Here is a 23,083-nt window from a genome sequence, read left to right on the forward strand (position 1 = left end):
TTTCAGAAGAGATCATGCGTATCTTGTCAGGTTTTTTGAAAGACACCACATGAACCTGACTCATCAGTTCTGATCACTATCACTTCCTTTTTGTAACAGCATATGTATTCATATGAAACTGTTCAGTGCGAGGCTTCTGGGTTTTTAGGCTTTGCGTTAAATTATCCTATTACATTTGGACATAAAATATACAGCTTAAACTGTGTTTAATATGATTTTGTCAGTGTCGCTCTTTCAGCAAGGCTGCACATACAACTTAACAAGAAACATGTTGCCTGTCCCTTCCACCCTCAAACCAAAACATTCTACTCCAGTGAGACATACTGGAAGGCAGCTACGCTAATGCTAGCTCATTGCAAGATGGTCAGTAATACCATTACCAGATCCTCTGATAACCTTCAGGTCTGCTGTTTAGAGCCACTTTGGGTTTGGGAACTTGCCGCTGACAGACAGTATGCAAATTTAACAACACTGATACTATGCACTCTAATGTCAGCTTTAATGTCAGTAGCAATGGGACTCTCAGGTACAGCTCCATCATTATTTAAAGTAAAAAATGATTATACTTTATGATGTTAGTTTAAATAAATAAACAAATTAAAATAACATAAAATCAATAAGTAAAAAAATTAAGGACATTTCTCTGGCCTTTCTACTTTTTTTGCCGTATTGTGTGCGGAGTTTGCATGTTCTCCCCGTGTCAGCGTGGGTTCTCTCTGGGCACTCCGGCTTCCTCCCACAGTCCAAAGACATGCAGGTTGGGGATTAGGTTAATTGATAACTCTAAATTGTCCATAGGTGTGAATGTGAGTGTGAATGGTTGTTTGTCTCTGTGTGTCAGCCCTGCGATAGTCTGGCGACCTGTCCAGGGTGTACCCTGCCTCTCGCCCAATGTCAGCTGGGATAGGCTCCAGCCCCCCCACGACCCTCAAGAGGATGAAGCGGTTAGAAGATGGATGGATGGATGGATGAACCAAACCCTGACATCACTATGTTGTATCAAACCAAATCGTGAAGTTTGTGAACCATTCAAACCCCTACTATTAACAGCTAAGAAACAACAAAGATTACAAAACCTGGCACCTTATCACATGTCTTTATGCAATTAAGTGACTGACTTGCTGATTTTGGAGGAACTTAACATAAAACTGCTGTCACTGTTAGTATCCGCATCTCTTCCCTCATAACCATCTGATATCCTCAGATTGCTGTCTCGTTCCTGCCAACAAATACAGGAAATAACCCTGGCTTTAAGAGAGCAGAGACAATCAAACTCTAGTTGTCAGGAACAATGTAAGTTACCCTCAGTCATTGTTATCACCACATCTGCTGTCACTACAACAGATTCTTCTCATATCATAACATTGTAGGGAAAGGCAGAAGTGTAGAAACTCTGAGGACAGACAAATCTACTCCCACTCACAGTTTTATGTTTGTACTGACATGCTTCTTTTAGGTGTGTATCTTAAAGGACATTTTTAAGTGTTTTGGTAAGATGTCAGGCTTTTTCTGGAACAGTTTTGTAAGTTAATACAAACTGCATTACTTTATTGAAGGAGGTGGTGGCCAGGCGGCCTCCCTAACACCCTGGGCCTGTGCCTCGTAGGCCTATTCAGTAATCCGTCCAGGACCCCACCTACTTTCTGCAGTGATTTGGCAGGAGTGAAAATAGGTAGAGCTCCCAAGTTTCATGATGAGAGAAATAGTTTTCACTTCATCAAGATAAAGAAAGTTTTGAATGACGATGACATTATGGGACATGGAGACATTTTGTTGTGATTCAAATCTACCTAACTGTACTTTTTAAATGTCACTAAATTAACACGTGCTATCAACAAAAAAATACTGTGTAAAATCGAGGCTATTACAATATGGATAGATAGTATTTAGACAAATACGTCTTTTATTTGAGTGTATTCTAGTTAGCCCTCCTCATATGTCTGTCATTTCCTACTTGAGAGCAAAACAGTTCTTACTTAAGGCTCCTGTACTGCAGGATATTGCTCAGTGTATTCCCAGTCAGCCTGAAACTAATGCAGCAGGCCAGGAATGTTTTTCTATAGTCCGCTCTTGCCAGCACCACACCCATCTCACTCTGCTCTGAGAGCCCCTGGCTGCCTCACCTCATTAATATCTGTCCACTGTAGTTTAGGAGCATGGAAAAGTAAGTTGCCAAGATTATATGCTTTTGTTCTGATTATTAAAAATCATAAAGACTCCCTCTATTGACAACATACTCTCTTCACTGCTTACGTGCAAACCCTGTCCCCCACTAATCCTTGTCCTAACTGTCACTTTAAGTCTATACCACAGGGGCATAGGGGTGGATTGTCCCAAATATCCTAATCTGAAACTCTGAAAGAAGTGAGAACCAGTAGAGATCTGGCTGCGCAATAATGTTGACCTCACACATAGTTTGTTGTCTCAGTTCATTTTTAGTTTTGACTGAAGAATTTCCTGCACTGATTCTTGAAAACACTCATTATCTGTTGACTGTTAAAACGCTTTAATCCGGGCAACGACACGTCCCCAAACGTGCTATGTTGTGCATTCCAGGACCACATTGGACAGGTTGTATCAGCCTGTGTTATCTCAGGCGCACCCAGCCTTTCTCTTCACATGCATCAATACTTAACAAAAGTCCTGACAGCTTTCCTACTGGCTGGGCGCCCCCTTACAGTGAGCTGTTTGCTCACTGCTTAATTACACATGTCAAAAGTGCTCAACTGTGAAACAATGAATAGAAAAGTAATTGTTAACTAATCTGGGGTTATCTACTCATTCTATATTCTATCTTGAATTCATCAAGGTGACACCACCCCGATGGAGGCAAGATAGCTGACAATAGATATGGGGCATGAAAGTTAAAGGAATAGTTTTACAATTTGAGAAATATTCTAAAATAAATGCATGTACAGTAACAGCATTAATGAGCCTGCCACTCATTTTGATATGTGTAACTCAGTTCACCCCAAAATCAAAAATACATAATTTTCCTCTTTCCTGTAGTGCTATTTATCAATCTAGATTATCTTGATGTGAGTTGCCGAGTGTTGGAGGTATCAGACGCAGACATGTCTGCCTTCTCTCCAATATAATGGAACTAGATGGCACTCGACCTGTGGTGCTCAATGCCTTAGAAAAACAAAAAAAAAATAAAACTCAATAGCAATCAGAAATCATGACCCAGTTACTCAAGATAATCCACCGATCTTGTTATGAGCATGCGCATGCTTATGACAGCACAAGATGTAAATATTAGTGGCATCAGCTGAGCTGCAATGTTAGCTACCTCAGTGGTGCTTGATGTTAGCAGTAGACAGACACCTCCTGTACAGGTTGGCAGGTGCAAAATATTTTCTACATAAAACTGCTCACAACAAGGTCTGTGGATTATTCTGAGTAATCCGGTCATGATTCGTGGAAAGAGACATTGCTGTTGAGATTTTCAAATGTATTTTTGGCTCTTTGAGCACCACAAGCTGAGTGCCATCTAGTTCCATTATATTGGAGTCAAGGCTGACATCTCTACAGCTGATATCTCCAACACTCTGCAACTCACACCAAAACAATCTAGACTGATATATAGCACTACAGGTAAAAGGAAGAATATGTATTTTTGATTTTTGGATGGACTGTCCCTTTAAGTGACTTATATGAATCCCAGATAGTATAAAATCTGTTTAACCACTAATACAGGATATCTAAATATTCAGAGTTGAGCTGGAAATATATACAAAAGGACCACTTTTCATTTTTCATAATAAAAACAGTTATATTTATCAATAACTTTTAACCATCTAACTAACCACTCATACTGTCATTTTTCTCTTGACTGCTAGCACTATAATATTTTATTGTAGCATGTTATATAATTGCATATTTTTTGTATTGTGTTAAAATGTTGGGTGTTCATATTTTACAGCCTGCATGCAGCATTTTCATCTCTGGTAACCGAAATGTTTAATTTACAAGTGGCTCATTTCCATGAATCAACTGTTAGATTTTGATCAGAAGCTCTCAGACTGGCAACATCAAAAACGGCAATTGAATGTAGAATTTAATATCAAATCGTCAAAAAAGAGCTTGCATCTATTGTATGGTTGTAGCTGCATGCATGGATGCCAAAAAGGAAGTGACTTTCACATCAGGTGTGTCTTCCAACAGTCCAAAACATTTTTCAGAAGGTAACATGCCTTTCTTATCAGGTTCTGTGGGAGATGCCACATGAACCTGGTTGATCAGTTGTGATGAATATCACTTTCTTTTTCAAGAGGAAGTTCACAACAGTTTTACAACATTTGGTACATAGTTGCATATTTTAAGGCAATTAAGTAGCTGGTTCAAGTTACTTTGAAGTCTTGAGTGATTATGGTTGAACCCAGTCATTATATAAAACACTACAAAGAACTTAGATGCCTTTGATTATTCCTCTTGTAAGTCATTGACCTTATTTTAGATGTTTGTTTGTAGTGATCCAGATCAAGCCCAGATTCTGTTTGACAGAAGATAAATCTAATAGAACCTGGAACTCAGATTACAGCCTCATGCCAACACATACAAGAATGAGTTAAGGAGAGCAGAGATAATTAAACTCTAGTTTCTGTGGAACAGCACACATGACTAACTAATGATGATTAGTCATTGTTCTCACCACATCGGCTGTCACCAACACACATTCTTCTACTGTCATTACACTGGGATAAAGGCAGAGGGGTGGGGATTCTGAGGAAAGAAAAAACTTTTCCCACTCACTGACAGTTTTGAATTTGTATTGACATGCTTCTTTCAGGTGTGTATCTAAAAGCTAATTTTAAGTGTTTTGGTAAGATGACACGCTTTATCTGGAAAAATGATTCAAGTAAATACAAGTTACAAGTTATGAGCGTGCACTTGTGATGAAACTGATCCAACCAGCCCACATCAACACATACAGTATATTTGGGATCTGCTGATGACAGTGGCTCCTGTGGCAAACTCAGGCTTTTCACAGCATCCAGTGATCTCTGATAACTGTCCAACTGTGAACTGTGTCCCAAAGACAGATACTTGCACCTTATTTGAACATTTTTAATTTGAATTTTTATTATACCCGTTGGCATTTGATGTTAATATCAAGCGGTAACCTCCTGGATCGGAAAAATTAAGCTAATGCTAAGTGCCAACAACTGCAGTTCCTTCAATGGCCACTTGAGGCGGGCTCCAAGAGTGAGTCAGTCTGTGAATGAATATGCTTACAACCTGGTATAATAACAATATAATATTAAGCTAATTTCCCTGTTAATGAGAACTGTACAAGGGATGACTTTTTATATAACTCACCCGTTTGCATTATTACAGCTTAAAGTTGTGCATAACAAGTCACAGGTCACTACCATGGTGAAAACTTTGGTTGGATAACTTAACCATGGTGTAACCCCAGATCCACAGACTATAGGCATAGCCATAACTGTCACTACTTTAGTGTGTCTCCAGTTCATGACAGTTGCGTTAAGAGTGTACTAATGCTTTGGTTGCCTAAAAAAGTCTTGTTAGCATTAGCATTTTCACAGTTAATCATAGCTGTAAATGCACCATGCTAGCCAAGCTAGCAGCAAGCAACAGTTATCTCCACCCTCTCGTCCAAATGTTGTCACTTCTGGTTTAACAATTCAAGATGGCAATGGCCAAAATATCAAACTTTAAGGTTGAAAACGGGAGTCCACAACAGGCCCTCAGGAAGTGCACTGAACTTTGAAGCCAATTTTCATATTGCCCAAACAGTGGAATTCATGGATTCCATGATGTGAATCAATTGGGCCAAAAAAAAACCTTTTTCCCATAGACTTATATTGTAAAAGAGACATCTGTAAATCAGTGGATACATTTTTTTGAGTGGCACAACCTCCGCAAAATGATTCGTTTCACTATCAGGATTTGTTCCATTCAGTCCAATAACATTTGAAAAGTCTAGAAGAGTTGCAAGAAGCCGGCAGAAGTCTCCAGTGTGCTTGCTCTATGGGTCCAATGATGTGGGCCACTGAGCAACTTTCATATGAACAGGGTATCTTCTCCAACCATAGACTGTAAAAATAATGGACGTAGCTACCATGAAGTCTCCCATTGGTTTGTGGGCTGCTGTTTAGAAGCCTCAAGTGCAGAATTTCTGCCATCATGGTCTTGATTTTTTTGGAGCCAGAAGTGACCGTATTTGGGCAAGAGGCTGGCACTATGGAGGAGTGAGGGGTGAATCTGACAGAGAAGCTGAGGGCAGTATCAGCAGACAGCCTGTCAATCAAAGCAGCCTGCCCTTAATTATGTATAACTTTAAGCCTTGATAAAATGCAAACAGGTGAGATTTTTAAAACTTCACCCCCTGTACAGTTGCTATGATGAGGGAAATTAGCTGTAGAGACCAAAACTGTGTTTTGTACCAGGCTGTAAACATGTTTAGTTCTGCTGTTACGTTGGAGATTTTCACATGAGGATCTATGGGGATTAACCAGCTTCTAGAGCCAGCCTCAAGTGGCCATTCAAAGAACTGCAGTTTTTGCAGCTGCAGTTTTTTTTTCACCCAGGCCTCACAATGCCACGGCTTCTAACTGACTGTGTTTACAAGGTCTTTAGTATCCCGGCTTTGAGCATATCCGGGATATGATGTTTACATGGAACACAGAGAAACCCGGTTATTCATATCCCTGTATACATGATAAATACCAGTAACCCGTTTTCTGATCACTGCATCCTATCTGCGCAGGTGTGTGTTACGTCTTTTACGTCTTTTGTTTACAACAGATTGAGCGGGAAATGTGATATATTTATTATATTTAGAAGTAAGACAAAAATGAGACCTCTGTGGCTTCTAGCGGGCTTAGCGTTAGTAAATACTCACGTCGCATTACAGCTATGGCTCATCCACTTCATCTGTGTCTTCTGCCGTCTAAACACGTCTCTTCGTCGCTCCAAAAATGGGAAGCTCTTGTTGCCGCTATGTTGCTTGTATATCTGGTGCGTCACTCTGGCACCTGCGCACACGGCGGGCAGCCGTCAGAGACCGGGATAAGGCGTATACATGCTCCAGTATCCCGGCTTCTATCGGAGTACTCCAGGTGGCAAAACCAGGTTCCTTGAAACCGGGAAAAGGGCATAACCCGGTTTCTGAATTCGGGATATGGTGTTTACATGCACAAACACATAAACGGGATACTTAAAAAACCCAATCAAAACCGGGATACTAAAGACCTTGTAAACACAGTCAGTGATGTCTGGTCTGAAAAGACTTCATGAGTGGACAGGAGCTTGTGAGGACTAAAGCTGTGGCTGGCTCAACCTTTACAGAAATAAAGCAGTGAAACATTTGCCAAACATTTTTGGAGTATTCCAGTAGCTTCAGCCATCTGTAAAATAAAAAGCTGCTTATGTGTGCACTGTTACAGAGTTACATAACCGTCTTTAATGGCAGCCTGTCTGAAGTTATGAATTTCCTCAGAACTACTTACACAAGCCAGACAGGCATCTTGGCACTGCACACAGAAAACCCACACATACTGGATTGTGTTGGCGTGTTTTTACCAGTTATATTAAATTTAATTCTGGAAACCTTCTGCACAGTATAAATACTAATTATAGCCCTGATTTGGCCATGGCTCATTTTCAAGATTGTGCACTCTGTACTGCTAGTAAAAGCAGACCACAATAGAACATAGCAGTTTTATTGATTGACATCTCTCACCTCCAGGGTGTCAGACCTATGTAATATAATATGTAACATATTATTCACCTGGAATCTGGACAGAGCTGAATGCAGCCCTTATGTTGGAGGTGGTGGAAATCAGTACAAGGTCATATGTGAAGGTCAGGCATTTGCCATAGTTAGTGTTGCTCAGTAATGTAGTAAGAATTTCAAAAGTCTTAAATCTTGAAGACTGATATCTTTTCACTCACATTATGGAGTTTAAACAAGTAAAAAAAAAACTACTGAGAGCGATGACAGACATCCTCTTACAGTAAAACTTGATGATCAGGGCTGTGGCAGGCGAGGGTGAGTTTGATGCTTTCATCACCTGCTTCAACAAAGACGTAATGCGTTGGCAGTGTTGAACTCTGTAACCTGTTCTACACATGTGCATTCATACACCAGTGTTGACTTAATGTATGTTGCATTTAGTTTGTGCTGATTGATAGCTGTTCTTTTCTTTGTCCTCCTAAAAATTTCTTTCATCCTAATCCCCAATGTTTATACTAATCCAGTGAAATATCTCAACATTTCATGGCTGCAGCTATGAAGGTAGAACATGTGGTCAAGCACATCAAAGGCAGGTGTGTCTGGGCCTTGCCCAGGCAGAGCCAATCCACCCCACCCTATTTGCAGAACTTTGTTTTTTTAAAAACTCACGCAGGTGCCATATTTTTTATTCTAAATGCCTGCAGCGGTAACATTTACCAGATGGATTGGCAGCACTTTGTTTTAGATATTCATAGTTCCCAGATGACTTGGGTAATCATGTGACCTTTACTCGAGCATCATCATCAGGTTGACACTTGTAGATTTGCACAAAATGTCTCAGTAATTATTGGTTGCACTGCCATGAAATTTGGTACACACATTTATGTTTCCCTCAGGGTGAACTGTATTTACTATGGGTAATTTCCTAACCTTTTATCTATTATCATCCTCATTTAAAAAAAAGACAGTCCCATTAGCCTTAGCCGTACTGTGTGTTCATCACTTAGCATGCTAACATGCTAAACTAAGACAGTGAACATGGTAAACATTATGCCTGCCGTGCCTAAGTACAGTCTGTCTTCTTAATATGACTAATTAAAGGTCCAGTGTGGCTTTAGAGAGATACTGTATATAGGCAGAAATAGAACATAATATCATAAGATTGTTTTCCCTAGTGTATAATCACCCTAAAATAAGAATTATGTGTTTTCGTTACCTTAGAATGAGTCGTTTCTATCTACATAGGAAGCAGTGTTTTTACCAGTTTAAATCCATCCATCCATCCATCCATCCATCCATCCATCCATCTTCTAACCACTTATCCTCTTGAGGGTCGTGGGGGGGCTGGAGCCTATCCCTGCTGACATTGGGCGAGAGGCAGGGTACACCCTGGACAGGTCACCAGACTATCACAGGGCTGACACATGGAGACAGACAACCATTCACACTCACATTCACACCTACGTCTTTGGACTGTGGGAGGAAGCCGGAGTAGCCTACCTGGAGAAAACCCACGCTGACACGTGGAGAACATGCAAACTCCGCACAGAAGGGCTCCCACACCCGGAATCGAACCGACAGTGCTAACCACCACACCACTGTGCCGCCCCCAGTTTAAATCACCAGGTCCATTTGTTTTGGAGAGGAAGAAACCCTTGTGGATAACTTAGCTCCTGGTTAAAACCTCCCGAACAATGAACACTGACGGAATTCTAATTGGGAGAAGTTTCAGCTGTTTGCAATTTGCAGTCCTTGCCACTAGATGCCAATGAATCTCCCTAAATGCTACACAATGAACCTTGTGAGAGATCTTTCAAAGGTCTTATGTTCTCAGTAATGTTTCTCCCTAGGTCAAATGTTCAGTCTATGTTTGCCTGGGTCAACACGTTGAAAGCCTCCACCTATAGTTTATAGCCCTCTAATCTCTGAGAACAGTTATCTGCATATGTATCTTATCTATGCTGCATATGTCTTCATTAGACCTTTAGTGATAGCCATGTGATGTCATACTCCTTAAAACCTACGCCCTCAAATTTGTGGGACAGACCCTTTACTTGACTTTAGATGTTGGTATCTCCAAAGTAGCTGAATGGATTTTTACCATTCAAACTGCATCAAACATCCATATCCATTTATTCATTTGCAATTTGAACTGTGGAGAAAAACCCTGACCCAGTTTCTTACTCTCTGTCCTATGTTAGTTCAAGAGACATATGGCCCTGAGAACATAGCTATGACTCTCTCAGAGCTGCTTGTGTGGTATGGACAGCAAAATGGCAGCAAATAGTTCATTTAAACTTTGCTGTATGATTTTTTTGGTCATACCTGACTGACTCCTCTTTTTTGTGGCCTTTCAGACTAATAATGAAACTGAAAATGGTGGCGGTGTGTACAAAAAACAGATGTTTCCACAGTAAAACCCACCAGTGATAGCAGAGGGAGAGAGACAAAGACAGAGGACGTGACTCATTTAGTTGAAGAATTCTCAGGAATTCAGAGGCCCGCATAGACACACAATCCTCACCTCCTGGGAGCTGCACTTTAGTGAACTCCTTGTAGTTGCTGATGCCAACATTATTCAGTCTGATGAAAATCCCACCAGCATGGTGAAGCCAGAGGGGCACGGTGTCAAACCGTACGCCTCCTCCTGGAATCCTTCATAAAGCTCCAACAGTCTAGTGACAAATATCAGTGACCAGCAATAGACCAGCAGGATCCATGTGATAGAAGCATCTTTTACTCAAGTAAACATACTCATAGAAGTAAAAGTACTCCACTACAAGTAAATGTCCTACTTAAATAAAAGGACAGAGGTATTATCAGCTAAATTTAATTACAGTTTCATGAGTAAGAGCACTTGTTCTGCAGAAAATTGGCCCTGTAACTGATATATTATTAGATGTTTTATCATTAGATTGTTAATATGCAGCTAAACTCAGACAAGACAGAGGTAATAATCATTGGCCCCGATCACCTAGCAAGGAAATTACAACCCTTTACTGTCCCTCTGGCAACTAATATAATATCTACAGTGAGAAATTTAGGCATCACTTTTGATTCTCAATTGAACTTTGAACCACGTCAATAATCTCATTAAATCCTGCAACTTCCACCTACAAAATATTATCAAAATCAAATCATTTGTGTCTTTTCCTGACCTAGACATGCTTATTGATGCTTTTGTATTCTCGCGCCTCGACTACTGTAACGCACTGTTGATATACCTCAGTAATCTTCAGTAGCTCGGCTTCAACTTGTGCAGAATGCTGCCGCATATAGTCATATTTTAACTGGGACAAATCGTAGGTCGCATATCACCCCAATTCTGGACTTCAGAATTGATTTTAAGATTCTTTTAAAGCTCAACATGGTTTAGCGCCGAGTTACAGTTACGGTGACAACGTGTGTCGGCTTCGTCGAGTGTACCAAGTGCAGAACGATGCTGGTATATGACAGCAAAAAGCCGGGGACTTCGACACTTAAGAGGCACATGACGAAGGCTTGCCGTGGAAAGACAGATGAGAGTCAGCCTTCAGTGTCTACGTTGGTATGCTTAAAAAAAATGTCGGGTAGAAACCGGGGATGGGCTGGGCTCAGACAGAACATGCACGGGCTCGGGTGGGGCCCGGTCTAAGCTCTACTGGTATCTAAAGGTGACCGAGCCTTTGCCATCAAGGCCCCAAGGCTCTGGAATTCTCTGCCTGAGGGGATTAGGCTGGCTAGCACATTCCCCGTTTTTAAATTGTTGCTTAAAACCTATTTTTATAGGAAAGCTTTCCTGTTTAATGCTCTTAACATTTTTTTAATATTGTATTGCTATTGTTATCTTATTTTTATGCATTTTGTGAAGCAGTTTGTAACCTTGTTTAGATAAGTGCTGTACAAATTGTTATTAATATTAATATTACAACAACAACAAAAAAACCTTACACGGCATTTCACAAATTTTAATACTGGACCACCACAAAAGTGTAAGAAATCAAATAACTAAAGCTGTTACGTAAATATAGGGGAGTAAAAGTATAAAACTGTATGAAATTAACACTTAGGTACAGTATTACAGCGTTTGACAAGTTTCTTCCCACTGTTTAAATATTACAGTAGTGTGGATTTGATGCTTGACCCCTCTTCACTTTGCATAACAGATCTTAAATATCACAGAATAAACCATCTCACCCTAGGTTTGTGTTTCTCGTACTCCTGGACAAGCCAGTGAAGGGGAGTGAAAGATGTTGGGCCAGGAGCTCAAAGTGTGCTGGCTCCCCCTTGTGGACATTATTACAACATGTACAAAACATGAGTGAAAGACAGAGGATGAGAGCAGGAAAGGAGCCAAGGGGGAAAGTGTAGTATACCATGACCGTTTGATGACATTTTTAATAATGTACTATACTATAACTTTTTAGGAATTTTTATGACATAGTATACCATGACTTTTTAATGCCCTTGTTGACTCTTATATGAATTCTATGACATACAACGCTATGACTTTTAATGATTTTTTGATGACATATTATGAGGACTTTGATTTTTTTCATAGCAGACAGTACTCTGACTTTTTAATGATTTTTTTTTTATCATATATTAATGTTTTATTGTTCCTTTCATTGCATACTATAATATGCAATGAAAAATGAAAGGAATGCTTTTATGACATACTATAGTATGACTTTTTAAATAACATTCCATACCCTGACTTCTGATTAATCTTTGTCACGGTGTACTATACTATGACTTTTTAATGATTTTTATTTTATGGACAGGTGTGAATTTCACCTTGATTTAATAAGTAAGAGTCTTTTAAAGTATGAATTTAGGGGTGATTTTCCCCGCTGATGTAATTACTAACTGATGCTATTCTGCCTAATGAGCTCTATTTTAATACTTGGCAGATAAATATTGATGTACTTTCACTTGTACTAGTACTTGTAATGGAGTATTTTCACATGGTGTTATTTTTACTGTTACCTAATAGACCTATCTAAATGCATATAATTCTTCCACCTGTGTTTACAGACTATCAGTGGATGGCTGGAGTTGAAATGTACAGCCACTAGATGTTTGTCTTATACTGCCTTTCAAAAGCCCCTTCCCTCATATGTTACATGTATATCATTAAACTGGAGGAGATTCATGTTGTCTTTTTGTGTGCTGTAATTTGTACTTTCTTGAAGGAAGCATCTTTCTAGGCGATTAAAGAATGCAAGGAAACTCTAAACCTCTAAAGTAAAGCTGCATGTACAGCTGTACTGGATAATCAGTGTTGATTCAAATTAATCCATCTAATAGAAACTTAAAGATATATTTGTAAAGCCTAAATATCTGTCGGCATTTAAAAATGAATAAACCTGAGAGAGAACACTTCATTTCCATGTTTATTTACATAGCATAAGGTGTTACAATAAAATTCCATGTCACCATTTTATTATAAATACACCCTTTTCAACAAGGCTTGACAACCCTCATTAAAATACATCCTTCAAACCTTTTGAAATGTAATAATAAAACAAACGCTTTAATGGATACAACTATTTCGTTTTTGCACCTTTTTTAAATGTTAGTAAATCATGCAAAGCAGAAATATAGAGTACGAAAATAAAACGATATAGATTGTATGTGTTGCTTTACAAAGGAGAATTAAAATCAAAACAGTATATGTGGTGGAAAATACAAATACTGGGTCTGGTGGCAAAGCTTAAAGATCTTTCTCAAAGAAATGTTAAGTCATGGCTTTTAGCAATAGTGCTCTACATAATCATCAATATACAATACGTACATTACTTATCTGTGTAGGGAAAAAAAATATTTAAATCATGTAAATCTTCGCTATTAAACATTCAAACCACACATTTTAGCCCTGTCTAACTGCCAGATTTATGACACTGAAATGAACATTTATTATTTTAAAGTTAGATCATGACATACTGTTTTGGGACTGTAATAAGGCTTACCTGATAACACAGTAATCATACCATTATGGGTAGCATTGCTCATTCAGTCATGCATCAGTCAGTTTACATTATAACTGCTGTACCGTCTTACAACACTCAACACCCCACTGAAGTGTTCAGAGTATTTTGCAGGCACTTACAAAGCATGGTTTAGGCCTTTAAATGAGTTCAAGATTAAAGTTTCAAAATGGTCCACAGTTAAAAGAATCTGACAAAACGTTGTATGAGCAAGAATGTTTCTGTACTGTTGCATAAAATCACAGATTGCAGTGAAGGTCACAGTTCAAATTAATGACAAGGGACTCTGGAAGACATCTGAGCAAAGAGCTGGAGACAAGATGAACCCTGGAGATGATATCTGAAAAATTCAACATTGAACAACAACATTAGGACATTCAGGACATCAAAGACACTAAGAACCTGTTTACACTTGGAATTAACGTGTATCAGTGATCTGAATACAGGTGAACAGCTGAGACACATCACTGTTCACACCTGTGTCTATTTTTCGTCTCCAACTGTGTATTCAGATTTCATCATTGCCTATGTCACTAGAAGGTCAAAGGGTCCAGCACAGTTTATACGTCCACGGTCTCTGTAGGCCCTCGCTAGTCATGTTAGCAGTTGTGTCAGTACAGCTGCAAATATCACTGTCAGCAGAATTCAACATATACTGAGACCCTACATCCTAATGAGGTAAATACATGTTGGGTTTGCTGCACCTTCTCCTTCATTTTGCTTAAATTAGACCTGTTGTCCCTGTTCGTGGACACTTTTTTGTGCCGTCTAGTGATAGTAAAATAACAAAACACGAATCCCGACACTTATGTGGACAAAGTATAAATCCTGATCAAATTTTATGGATGAAACTTATTTATTAATGCTCAATAGTGTTTGTAGCTTGATGTGGCATGCAAATTTAATCAATTTAAGCAATAGTAACAAGCTGAAACGCTGTTAATTAGGAAGTACTTGTTTGAGGACATTGGAAATTAATTATCATTTTGTTTTAGGACATTGTTTGCAGCATTTCACACAAGATAGGTATGGCAGACTTTTCCTACAGCCAAAAAGGACATTCCTGGCTTGGACTACGGAGCAATGAAAGGTCATACAGGGTTACAAGCTGAACAAATCACAGGGCTTTCAGGTATGTTGCATTATTTGCAATTCTGTGTTTGCACAGCCATGTTCAGGCACCGAAACAAACAGTTTTGAACAGTTTTAGACGTAAACAGTGACCCCTAACCCATAGTTACAAAACATTGAAGAAATGCAACATTGTTAGTAATTGTATTATTGCACAACAATGTTCAGACTATGCTATACCTTTTTACACACTTGTGACTTTGAGGACATCATTTTTTTCCCAAAACTACTTACTGTTCAAAGACAACTCTTAGTTTTTTGAACTTATCAGGTTGTACTAATCCCAAATAACTAGGTAAAATTAAAAATGCATATGACTCGATGAAAGCTCGGGTCTCAGGAGGCTAAAGGGCAAAAGGACAGATGGTCACCCAACAATTCATCAAACTAATCATAAAATGGGCAAGTTATAGAGCACCAAAACAACCATCTTATTCTACACTTATGACATAGTCCTTGTTGGAACGCATCAACTTTTACACTATAGTCAAGTGCGTCCCAGACCATCTCGGCAAGTGGTTTGCGTGATCGGATCACAATGCGCCTTGATGGTTGTTAGCACTTGTATTAAGCACTGTCCATCTGAGATCAAATCACCCAAGACACGTTAATACTAGGTCAAAGCAGGCTCTAACATGGCACAAACATTTCAAGACACTGAGAAGAGAGAAGAGAAGTGAGACATTACATAAAAGTATTCTCTTAACATACCTTTTTAAAGTGTGCAGAAAGGCAGGGACTTGTATGTGTTGGTCTTGAGATTGGATGTGTAAAGTCCAGAACTGTCAGATGGTGTTAATGATCATAATAGGCTGCATAATCCTTCCATTTACGCAAGCTTGCACTTGAGGTCCATTTCACAAGGTTAGGATGTTGCTGTAACTCCAGGTTATATGACAAACATTTGGGAATGGCGTAGATATTGGGAGAGTATATGTGGCAGTGTAGCCCAGGGGGGAAAGATCTTGAAGCTTGGCATTCTTAAAGCAGACACTTTTAGTGTTTATTCCTCTTAAGGAGAGACTCCTTATTCTGCTCAGCAGAGTGGCATTTATCTTTCTTTAGTTAACTTTTTTCCTCCAATATTCAGAAATATACACATGTACATAATTTTTTTGTTTTTACACCCAATTTGGTTCTCCTTAACAATCAGACTAATGAACAGTTTCGGTTATAGTGTAACACGCACAATATCGTAAATGCTTATGATACTAAATTTTAAAAACCAAAAAAAAATATCATGTACACTTGAAACTTTTGTGATAGATAATACAGCTCTTGCGTATGCTGCTTACAGTACGGTAATCAGAAAGTCTGATAAGATATCATGAACATAACTAAAAGTAAATGTGACACATAACATTAAACAAAATTATTCAACTTGTATAAAATTAAATATTAAAAGTCCTGTAACAACCACATGCAGAGCAGAATGAAGGTAGTCCTTATTCCACTGAGAAGTAGGCATCTGGTGAGCACTGTGGCTTTATAGTGAATCCTTCCCTTAAAAAAACTCATTCCTTAACTTTCAGACTCATCAGAATCGGCGGCCATAGGTCGTTGAACTGTAGACGGTAGAGGAAGAGAAGGTCGCTGTGGCGTCAAAGCTGCCTCTTCTGGATCCTGACCTGGAACCAGATCTGGAGCCAGAACGTGACCCAGAGGCGGAGCCTGACCCGCTGATGCTGTAGGGACTGTAAAGGCCTTTGCTTGATTGGGATGATGCCTCCAGTAGTCGCAGACCAGTCCCCTCCTCTATCATGCTTCTTTCCATAGCATCCTTGTAAGAGATCTTAAGCTTGGTTTTAGGGCATGTGAGGTATTTTGAGTATGCGCTAACATCTCGTAACTTCTGTGCAGTGCGTGCATCTAAGGTGCCCTTCTTCACAGCCTCGTCTATGGAGACTCTGCCCGTAGCATCCGGTTCAATTAATCCACCAGTGAGATACTGGACCTCAAGGAATCGCTGCCCGGCCTCATAGTACAGCCAGCCCTTCTTTAGAGCTTGGGCTGCTGACATTTTGGTTTTGGTTCTGGGATCTTCAAATCCATTGCACGCCTTCTGGGCTAGACTGATGCGGTCCACCATGATTTTATCCACAAGCCCTTTGTTCATTGCATCTGCAACAGCAAATTTCTCTCCAGTATTTGGGTCAATAATACCTCCAGTGCAAGCTTGAGCTTCCAGCAGCCTTTGACCTGTTATATTGTCCACAAGGTTTCTGTGTATGGCCTCTGTGATGGACACCTTCTCCAGTGTTTCTGTGTCTAAGATTCCAGCCACAGGTCCAGTCTCCTCAGTTGGGTCGTTCCATGTGGTTGCTGGTGTTTTTATAGAAGGTACTGGGCTCATGGGGTAAGAGGAAGAGGAGCCAAAGGAGGATGAACGGGATCTGACACCACTCATGTTTCCAGAAAGCATGTCTGCAAACTCTGTGATGGACAGAGTTCCTGCACGGTACTGGTCCAGAGCCGACTTGTCAATCAGGCCCTTTGTGATTGCATCGTCAATGTCGTACTGCCGACCAGACCTTCTGTCAATGATCATAGATTTCACAACCCCATCTGATGAGGTGATGGTAATTTCCTCCCACTCACATTCCTGCTCTGCAAGCTCAAGATAGGTCTGGTGGTCAATTAGCCCTTTCTGGTATGCTTCGTACACGGACATCTCTTTGCCCGTCTCTGGATCAACGATGACAACCCTACGTTTGCGAACGGAGGACTTGGATGATGTCTTCCTCTCACGCTTCTTCTCTTTGAGCAGCAGGAGAGAGAGGCCTGTTTCCGGGTCTGTCATACATCTCTCCATCAGCTGCAGGTAGGTGAGATTTTCCTCAGTGTTGGGGTCAAAGAAGCCCTTTGTGTCATCAGATGGATCAGTGAGGATTTCATTCATTTCCTCATCAAAGAGGCCACGCTCATATGCTGTTTCAACTGGCAAGCGATGGCTCTCCTGTGGATCGATGATCCCACCAGTAGCGATTTGAGCCTCAAGCAGACGAATGCCGTGGTCTTTCAGAATGAGTCCCTTTTTCATAGCCTGGAACAGTGAGATGGTCTTGCCAGAATAAGGGTCCTTGTAGCCTATGACAGCTCGTTCGGCTGAGTGAAGTTTATCTTTAAACTCAGGGCCAACAACACCCATCTTAACAGCTTCAGTGACATTTAGTTTCAGGTTCTTGATAGGATCAATTACATATCCTGTGGCGGCTTGAGCCTCAAGGAGCTCAAAGGCGGTCCCTGGTCTGATCATGTTCTTCTTCATTGCTTGGTAAATAGACAAACGGTCTTTGCTAGATTCTACATACACACCAGCTATACAGCTGGTACCCTCCAGGTATTTCTTCACGTCTCTGCTGACCTCCTCCACTGTAATGACACCCTCATTGAGTTCATTGTATGTCTTTTGGCTGATAATCTGAGAACGAAGCAGTTCGTCCACAGTGACTTGCTTTCTGAGACCCTTGAAGAGAAGTCTTCTGTCTGCCAGCGAGAGTAGCCGCAAACCACTTTCTTTATCAACTCTGCATCGTTTCAGTAGCTGGGCGTATGACTGTTTTTCTTCCGTTGTTGGATCAGTGTAACCTCGCACATCGTCAGTAGGTTCAGATATTCTGTCAAGTGTCTCCTTGTTGATGTAGCCACGCTGCATGGCAACATCTGTGGGCAGGCGGAAGTAATATTCAGGATCAATTAATCCACCAGTGGCATTCTGGGCCTCCAAAAGCCTCAAGGCATAATCTTCAGGAACAAGGTCTTTTTTCACTGCCTGGAAGAGAGAAATCACTTTGCCGCTGTACGGATCCTTGTAACCTGTAACTGCTCTTTCAGCAGAGAGTAGTTTATCATGGAGTTCAGGGCCCACAAGCCCTTTGCGTACGGCTTCATCAACTGTTAAAAGTTCATCTTTCATTGGATCGATCATGAATCCTGTTGCTGCTTGGGCCTCAAGGAGATTCAAAGCAACTTCGGGCTTGATCTGTCCATTCTTCATAGCCTGGTAAATGCTGATCTTCGGAGGACTGTCTGACATGATTCCAGCAATGCAACCAGTGCCAAAGAGGTACTGCTTGACTGATGGCATTTCCATTACCTCACGAATTGTCATCTTTTCTTGTTTCAAGAGGTTGTATGTGTGCAAGTCAATTATTCGAGCACTGTAGAGCTCCTCAATAGTAATTCTCCTTCTGATTACATCACATGACATGGCCTGCTCTGACTTTAGAGTCTCTCTTTGTTCAATGATTTCAATTATGATGATTAGCATTCTTTCTTTTGTGATTAGTCCAGAGCGATACTGCTCCATGAGGCGCCGTCTCTCCTCCTCTGGAAGCATATTTGAGTTCATGACTTCCCAAATTGTCATTGTCTTTCCTGCAAAACTCTTATGAGGGATCTCAATTTGAGTGTTGGCCAGATCTGTTTGGGCTTGCTCCTCTGTGTACTGATAGGATTTCTCAACAGGAGCAGGAGCTTCAACCTTTGAAAGAGGCAGGTAACACAGGCCAGAGTTGGGATCTCTTACACATTTCTCCACCAACTGCTTGTAAGTGACACTCTCATTGGTGTTGGGATTGGTGAAGCCTTTAACGTCCCCTGACGGTTCATTGAAGGATTTGGACATTTGTTTACTGCAGTAGCCACGCTGAATGGCCACATCGATGGGAACACGGTGGCTGCTGACTGGATCAATGATCCCTCCTGAGCTGAACTGAGCCTCCAAGAGAGGAATAGCGTGCTCTCTCAGGACAAGCTCTTTCTTCATGGCTTGGAATAGAGAAATCTTATTGCCTGTGTATGGATCTTTGTATCCAGTCACTGCTTTTTCAGCTGAGAGAAGTTTCTCATGAAGCTCTGGGCCAACAACTCCATCCTTCACGGCATCATCCACAGTGTATTTCAGATTTTTGACCGGATCAGTTATGAAACCAGTTCCAGCTTGGGCTTCAAGTAGCGCAAGCCCAGTATTTTGCTGCAGAGCATTCTTCTTCATTGCTTGATATATGCTTAACTTCTCATTTGTATCTGGCATAGCGATACCGTCAATGCGGTCTGTGCCCTGCAAGTACTTACGGACCTTATCAGTTTCACTCACTTCTTTAGGCGTCTTTTTACCCTGTTGGATTTGGTCAAATGTAGCCTTATCAATGATGTTGGAATCAAGCAAAGAGCTGGCAGTGACTGGTGCCCTAAGGCCTTCAAAACAGGCCTCCTCCTTTGTTTTGTCCTCTTTTTCCTCAACCATTGTTGTCACAATTGTTATCAACCTTTCAATTGTCACGTGCCCCATTCTGTACTGGCGAATCAGCTCTATTCTTTGCTCTTCAGTGATGTATTCAGAGTGTATGATCTCCCAAATTGTGACTTTTCTTCCTTTGAAAGGGCCATACTCCAGCTCCATAGTTGTATGGTTCAATGTCTCTTTTGTCTTAGCCTCTGTAATCTGTTTGTCTTCTTTTGGCTTTGCAGCCTTCTTTGAAAGAGGAAGCAATGGGAGTCCAGTTTCTTTGTCTGTGACACATTTATTCATAAGATGGGTGTAGGTTGAATCCTCTTGTGAGTTAGGATCATAGAACACCTTTGTGTCCTCAGTGTTTTTGTTCAAGGTCTTGCTGATTTCCTCATCAAAATATCCACGCTTGCAGGCAACCTCATGTGGGATGCGATAGCTTTTCACAGGGTCAATAATCCCTCCTGTTGAGAGTTGTGCCTCAAGCAGACGGATGCCATGATCTTTCTTAATGAGGCCTTTGTTCATTGCTTCAAACAGAGACACCTTCTTTCCAGTATAGGGGTCTTTATAGCCGCTGACGGCTCTCTCTGCTGACAGAAGTCGTTCATGCATTTCTGGGCCCACAAGACCCGACTTAACAGCTTCATCAACAGGGACCCTCTCATTTTTGATGGGATCAATTACAAATCCGGTCGCTGCCTGAGCTTCAAGAAGGTTCAGCGCAGTTTCTGGTGACAGTAATTCCTTCTTCATGGCTTGATAGAACGACATTTTCTCCTTGGTTGGTTCATTCAAAAGTCCGGCAATGCTTGGTGTTCCGTGTAGTGCCTTCTTCACGGGCTCCATCTCAGAGATCTCTTTAATGGTTATCTTGCCATTGCTCAACTTGTTGAACAAGTCTTTGTTTATAATCTTAGACTCTAACAGTTCACTGGCAGAGACTGGAGCCCTCAAACCAATAAACACATTTTCATTATCCTTCTCTTTGTCTTCCACAACTGTAATGACAATTTTGATAATCTTCTCTACAGTAATCTTGCCTGTCTTGTACTGACGAATCAATTCTCTTCTTTGCTCTTCGGTGAAATATTCTGAATTTATGACTTCCCAAATAGTGACAGTTTTACCTTTGAATTTTCCAAAAGGCACAACAACATTTGATGTATTGAACACGTCTTTAGTCTCCTGATCTGTGTATGTTCTCTCAGTCTGAGCAGCTTTCTCTGTTACTGGTAATATCAGCAGTCCCGTCTCTGCGTCCTTAGTGCATTGTTCGAGCAACTGTTTGTAAGTGAGTTGGTCCTTAGTGCTGGGGTCAATGAATAATTTGCAGTCATCACTGGGATCAGTGAGTCTCTTGTTCATGTCAGCATCAAACTGACCCTGCTTGTATGCAGTCTGAAGTGGCACTCTATGGCTATTGATGGGGTCAACAATCCCACCAGTTGCAAGCTGTACATCAAGGAATTTTGTGGCTTGCTCCTTTTCGATAAGTCCCTTCTTCATTGCCTCAAAGAGGGAGATTCTGGCTCCAGTATAGGGATCTTTGAAGCCAGTGGCTGCTCGCTCTGCAGAGAGCATCCTGTCATGGAGCTCAGGGCCGATTAACTGATCTTTAACAGCTTCATCAACAGTGAGGAGTTTATTTTTCACCGGATCTATGATGTAACCAGAAGCTGCTTGAGCTTCCAGCAGCATGGTAGCAGTGTTAGGAGTGATCTTGTTCTCTGTCATAGCCTGATAGACACTCATTTTCTCTTTGGATGGAGTCAAGATACCTCCGACACAGCTCTGACCCTTAATACAGGACTTAACTTTATCAGTCTTTCCGAGCTCTTGCACAGTGACTTTGCCCTTTTTCAGTTTGTCAAATTCCTTTTTGGTCAAGACACCAATGTCATGAAGCCTTTCAGCAGGAACTTTCTCTCTAATCCCATCAAATGCAAACGGTGATTCTGTGTCTTTCTTTGCTCCATCTGCTTCAACAGAGCCGTTAAAAACTTTCTTTGTTGTTCCCACCATTGTCATGGCAACTAACTGCTTCTCAGGAACCTTATCAGTCTGGACTTCAATTTCCTCCGTTTTGGATGCAGTCTGTTTGGAGGCGAACTCAAGACTCTGAAGTTTCTCTCTGAGCTTTTTGTTTTCCTCTCCCAGGAGTTTTTCTTGTTCAAGTCTTTTCTTTTCAAGCACGTCCATTTCTTTCTGCTTGTTTTTCATCTCTTCCTCAGCCCCCTTTTGTTTCTTTACAGCTTCGTCCATAATGGCATGAAGCTTCTTCTTCTCCTCTACCATTAGCTTCAGCTGACGTTCTTGTTCATCCTTGAGGGCTTTGGCCTTGTTCACTTCATCCTCAAACCGCTTCTCCAGCTTCTTTTTCTCATCCTCAACAGCCTTTTCTCTTTTCAACAACAGCTCCTTCTCTGTGAGGAAGGACTTCTGAAGAATGGCCTTCTGTTGCTCTATTTGTTCTTGTTGGGCATTTTCCATCTATTTGGAAAAAATAAGAACATAATCAGTCAACAAAATATAATTCAGTCATTACATGTAACAATTCAACAATTTTGGAAATATCATTGTTTACATGATTCTGTTTAAATCAATCTATAATAAGAACTACAATAACTAGAGCATTCATTCCTTTTTGCAGCAGAAGGATAAGACATCCATCTTTCCTGTCATCATCTTAGGTTACATTACCCTATGTGTTGCGCAAACATGGTATTTTGCCATAATTATGCCAGTATTATCCAGTAATGGCCATGGGAGACCATCGTATGCGTAACCCTGCATATATTGATCTTAAATCAAAACTTAATAGCTAGAACGTTCATTCTCTTTGCAGCAGAAAGCTTCAGCTTCTGTCTTAGTTTCATCATGTTTGTTTGCTCATGATGATGATGTCATTACCCTATGTTATTTGCAGTGTAAAACCATGCAAAAACGCACAGTGCCAGAGGAATGTATGATAAATCTATCACAGTGCCTTTTCACGCTGCTCATAAAAATGAGCATAATTCAAAAACAAAATAATGTACATAG

At 40.6% G+C, this 23,083-nt stretch overlaps 1 protein-coding gene across 7 annotated transcripts in view; it reads right to left on the bottom strand.

Annotated features, from left to right (window-relative positions):
- Positions 1-13,067: 13,067 nt before the first annotated feature.
- pleca (plectin a) overlaps positions 13,068-23,083 on the bottom strand; it is a 115,571-nt gene continuing 105,555 nt past the window's right edge. For all 7 annotated transcript variants that reach the window (XM_050034822.1, XM_050034823.1, XM_050034819.1 and 4 more), the window contains 2 exons: positions 15,517-22,531; positions 13,068-14,014 (listed from right to left, as the gene is read on the bottom strand). In XM_050034822.1, coding sequence (XP_049890779.1) covers positions 16,343-22,531 — 6,189 coding nt within the window. In that variant the 3' untranslated portion in view covers positions 13,068-14,014; positions 15,517-16,342. The remainder of the gene's footprint in view (positions 14,015-15,516; positions 22,532-23,083) is intronic.

Source organism: Epinephelus moara, chromosome 22 (assembly GCF_006386435.1).
Source record: "Epinephelus moara isolate mb chromosome 22, YSFRI_EMoa_1.0, whole genome shotgun sequence".
Classification (NCBI taxonomy): Eukaryota; Metazoa; Chordata; class Actinopteri; order Perciformes; family Serranidae; genus Epinephelus; species Epinephelus moara.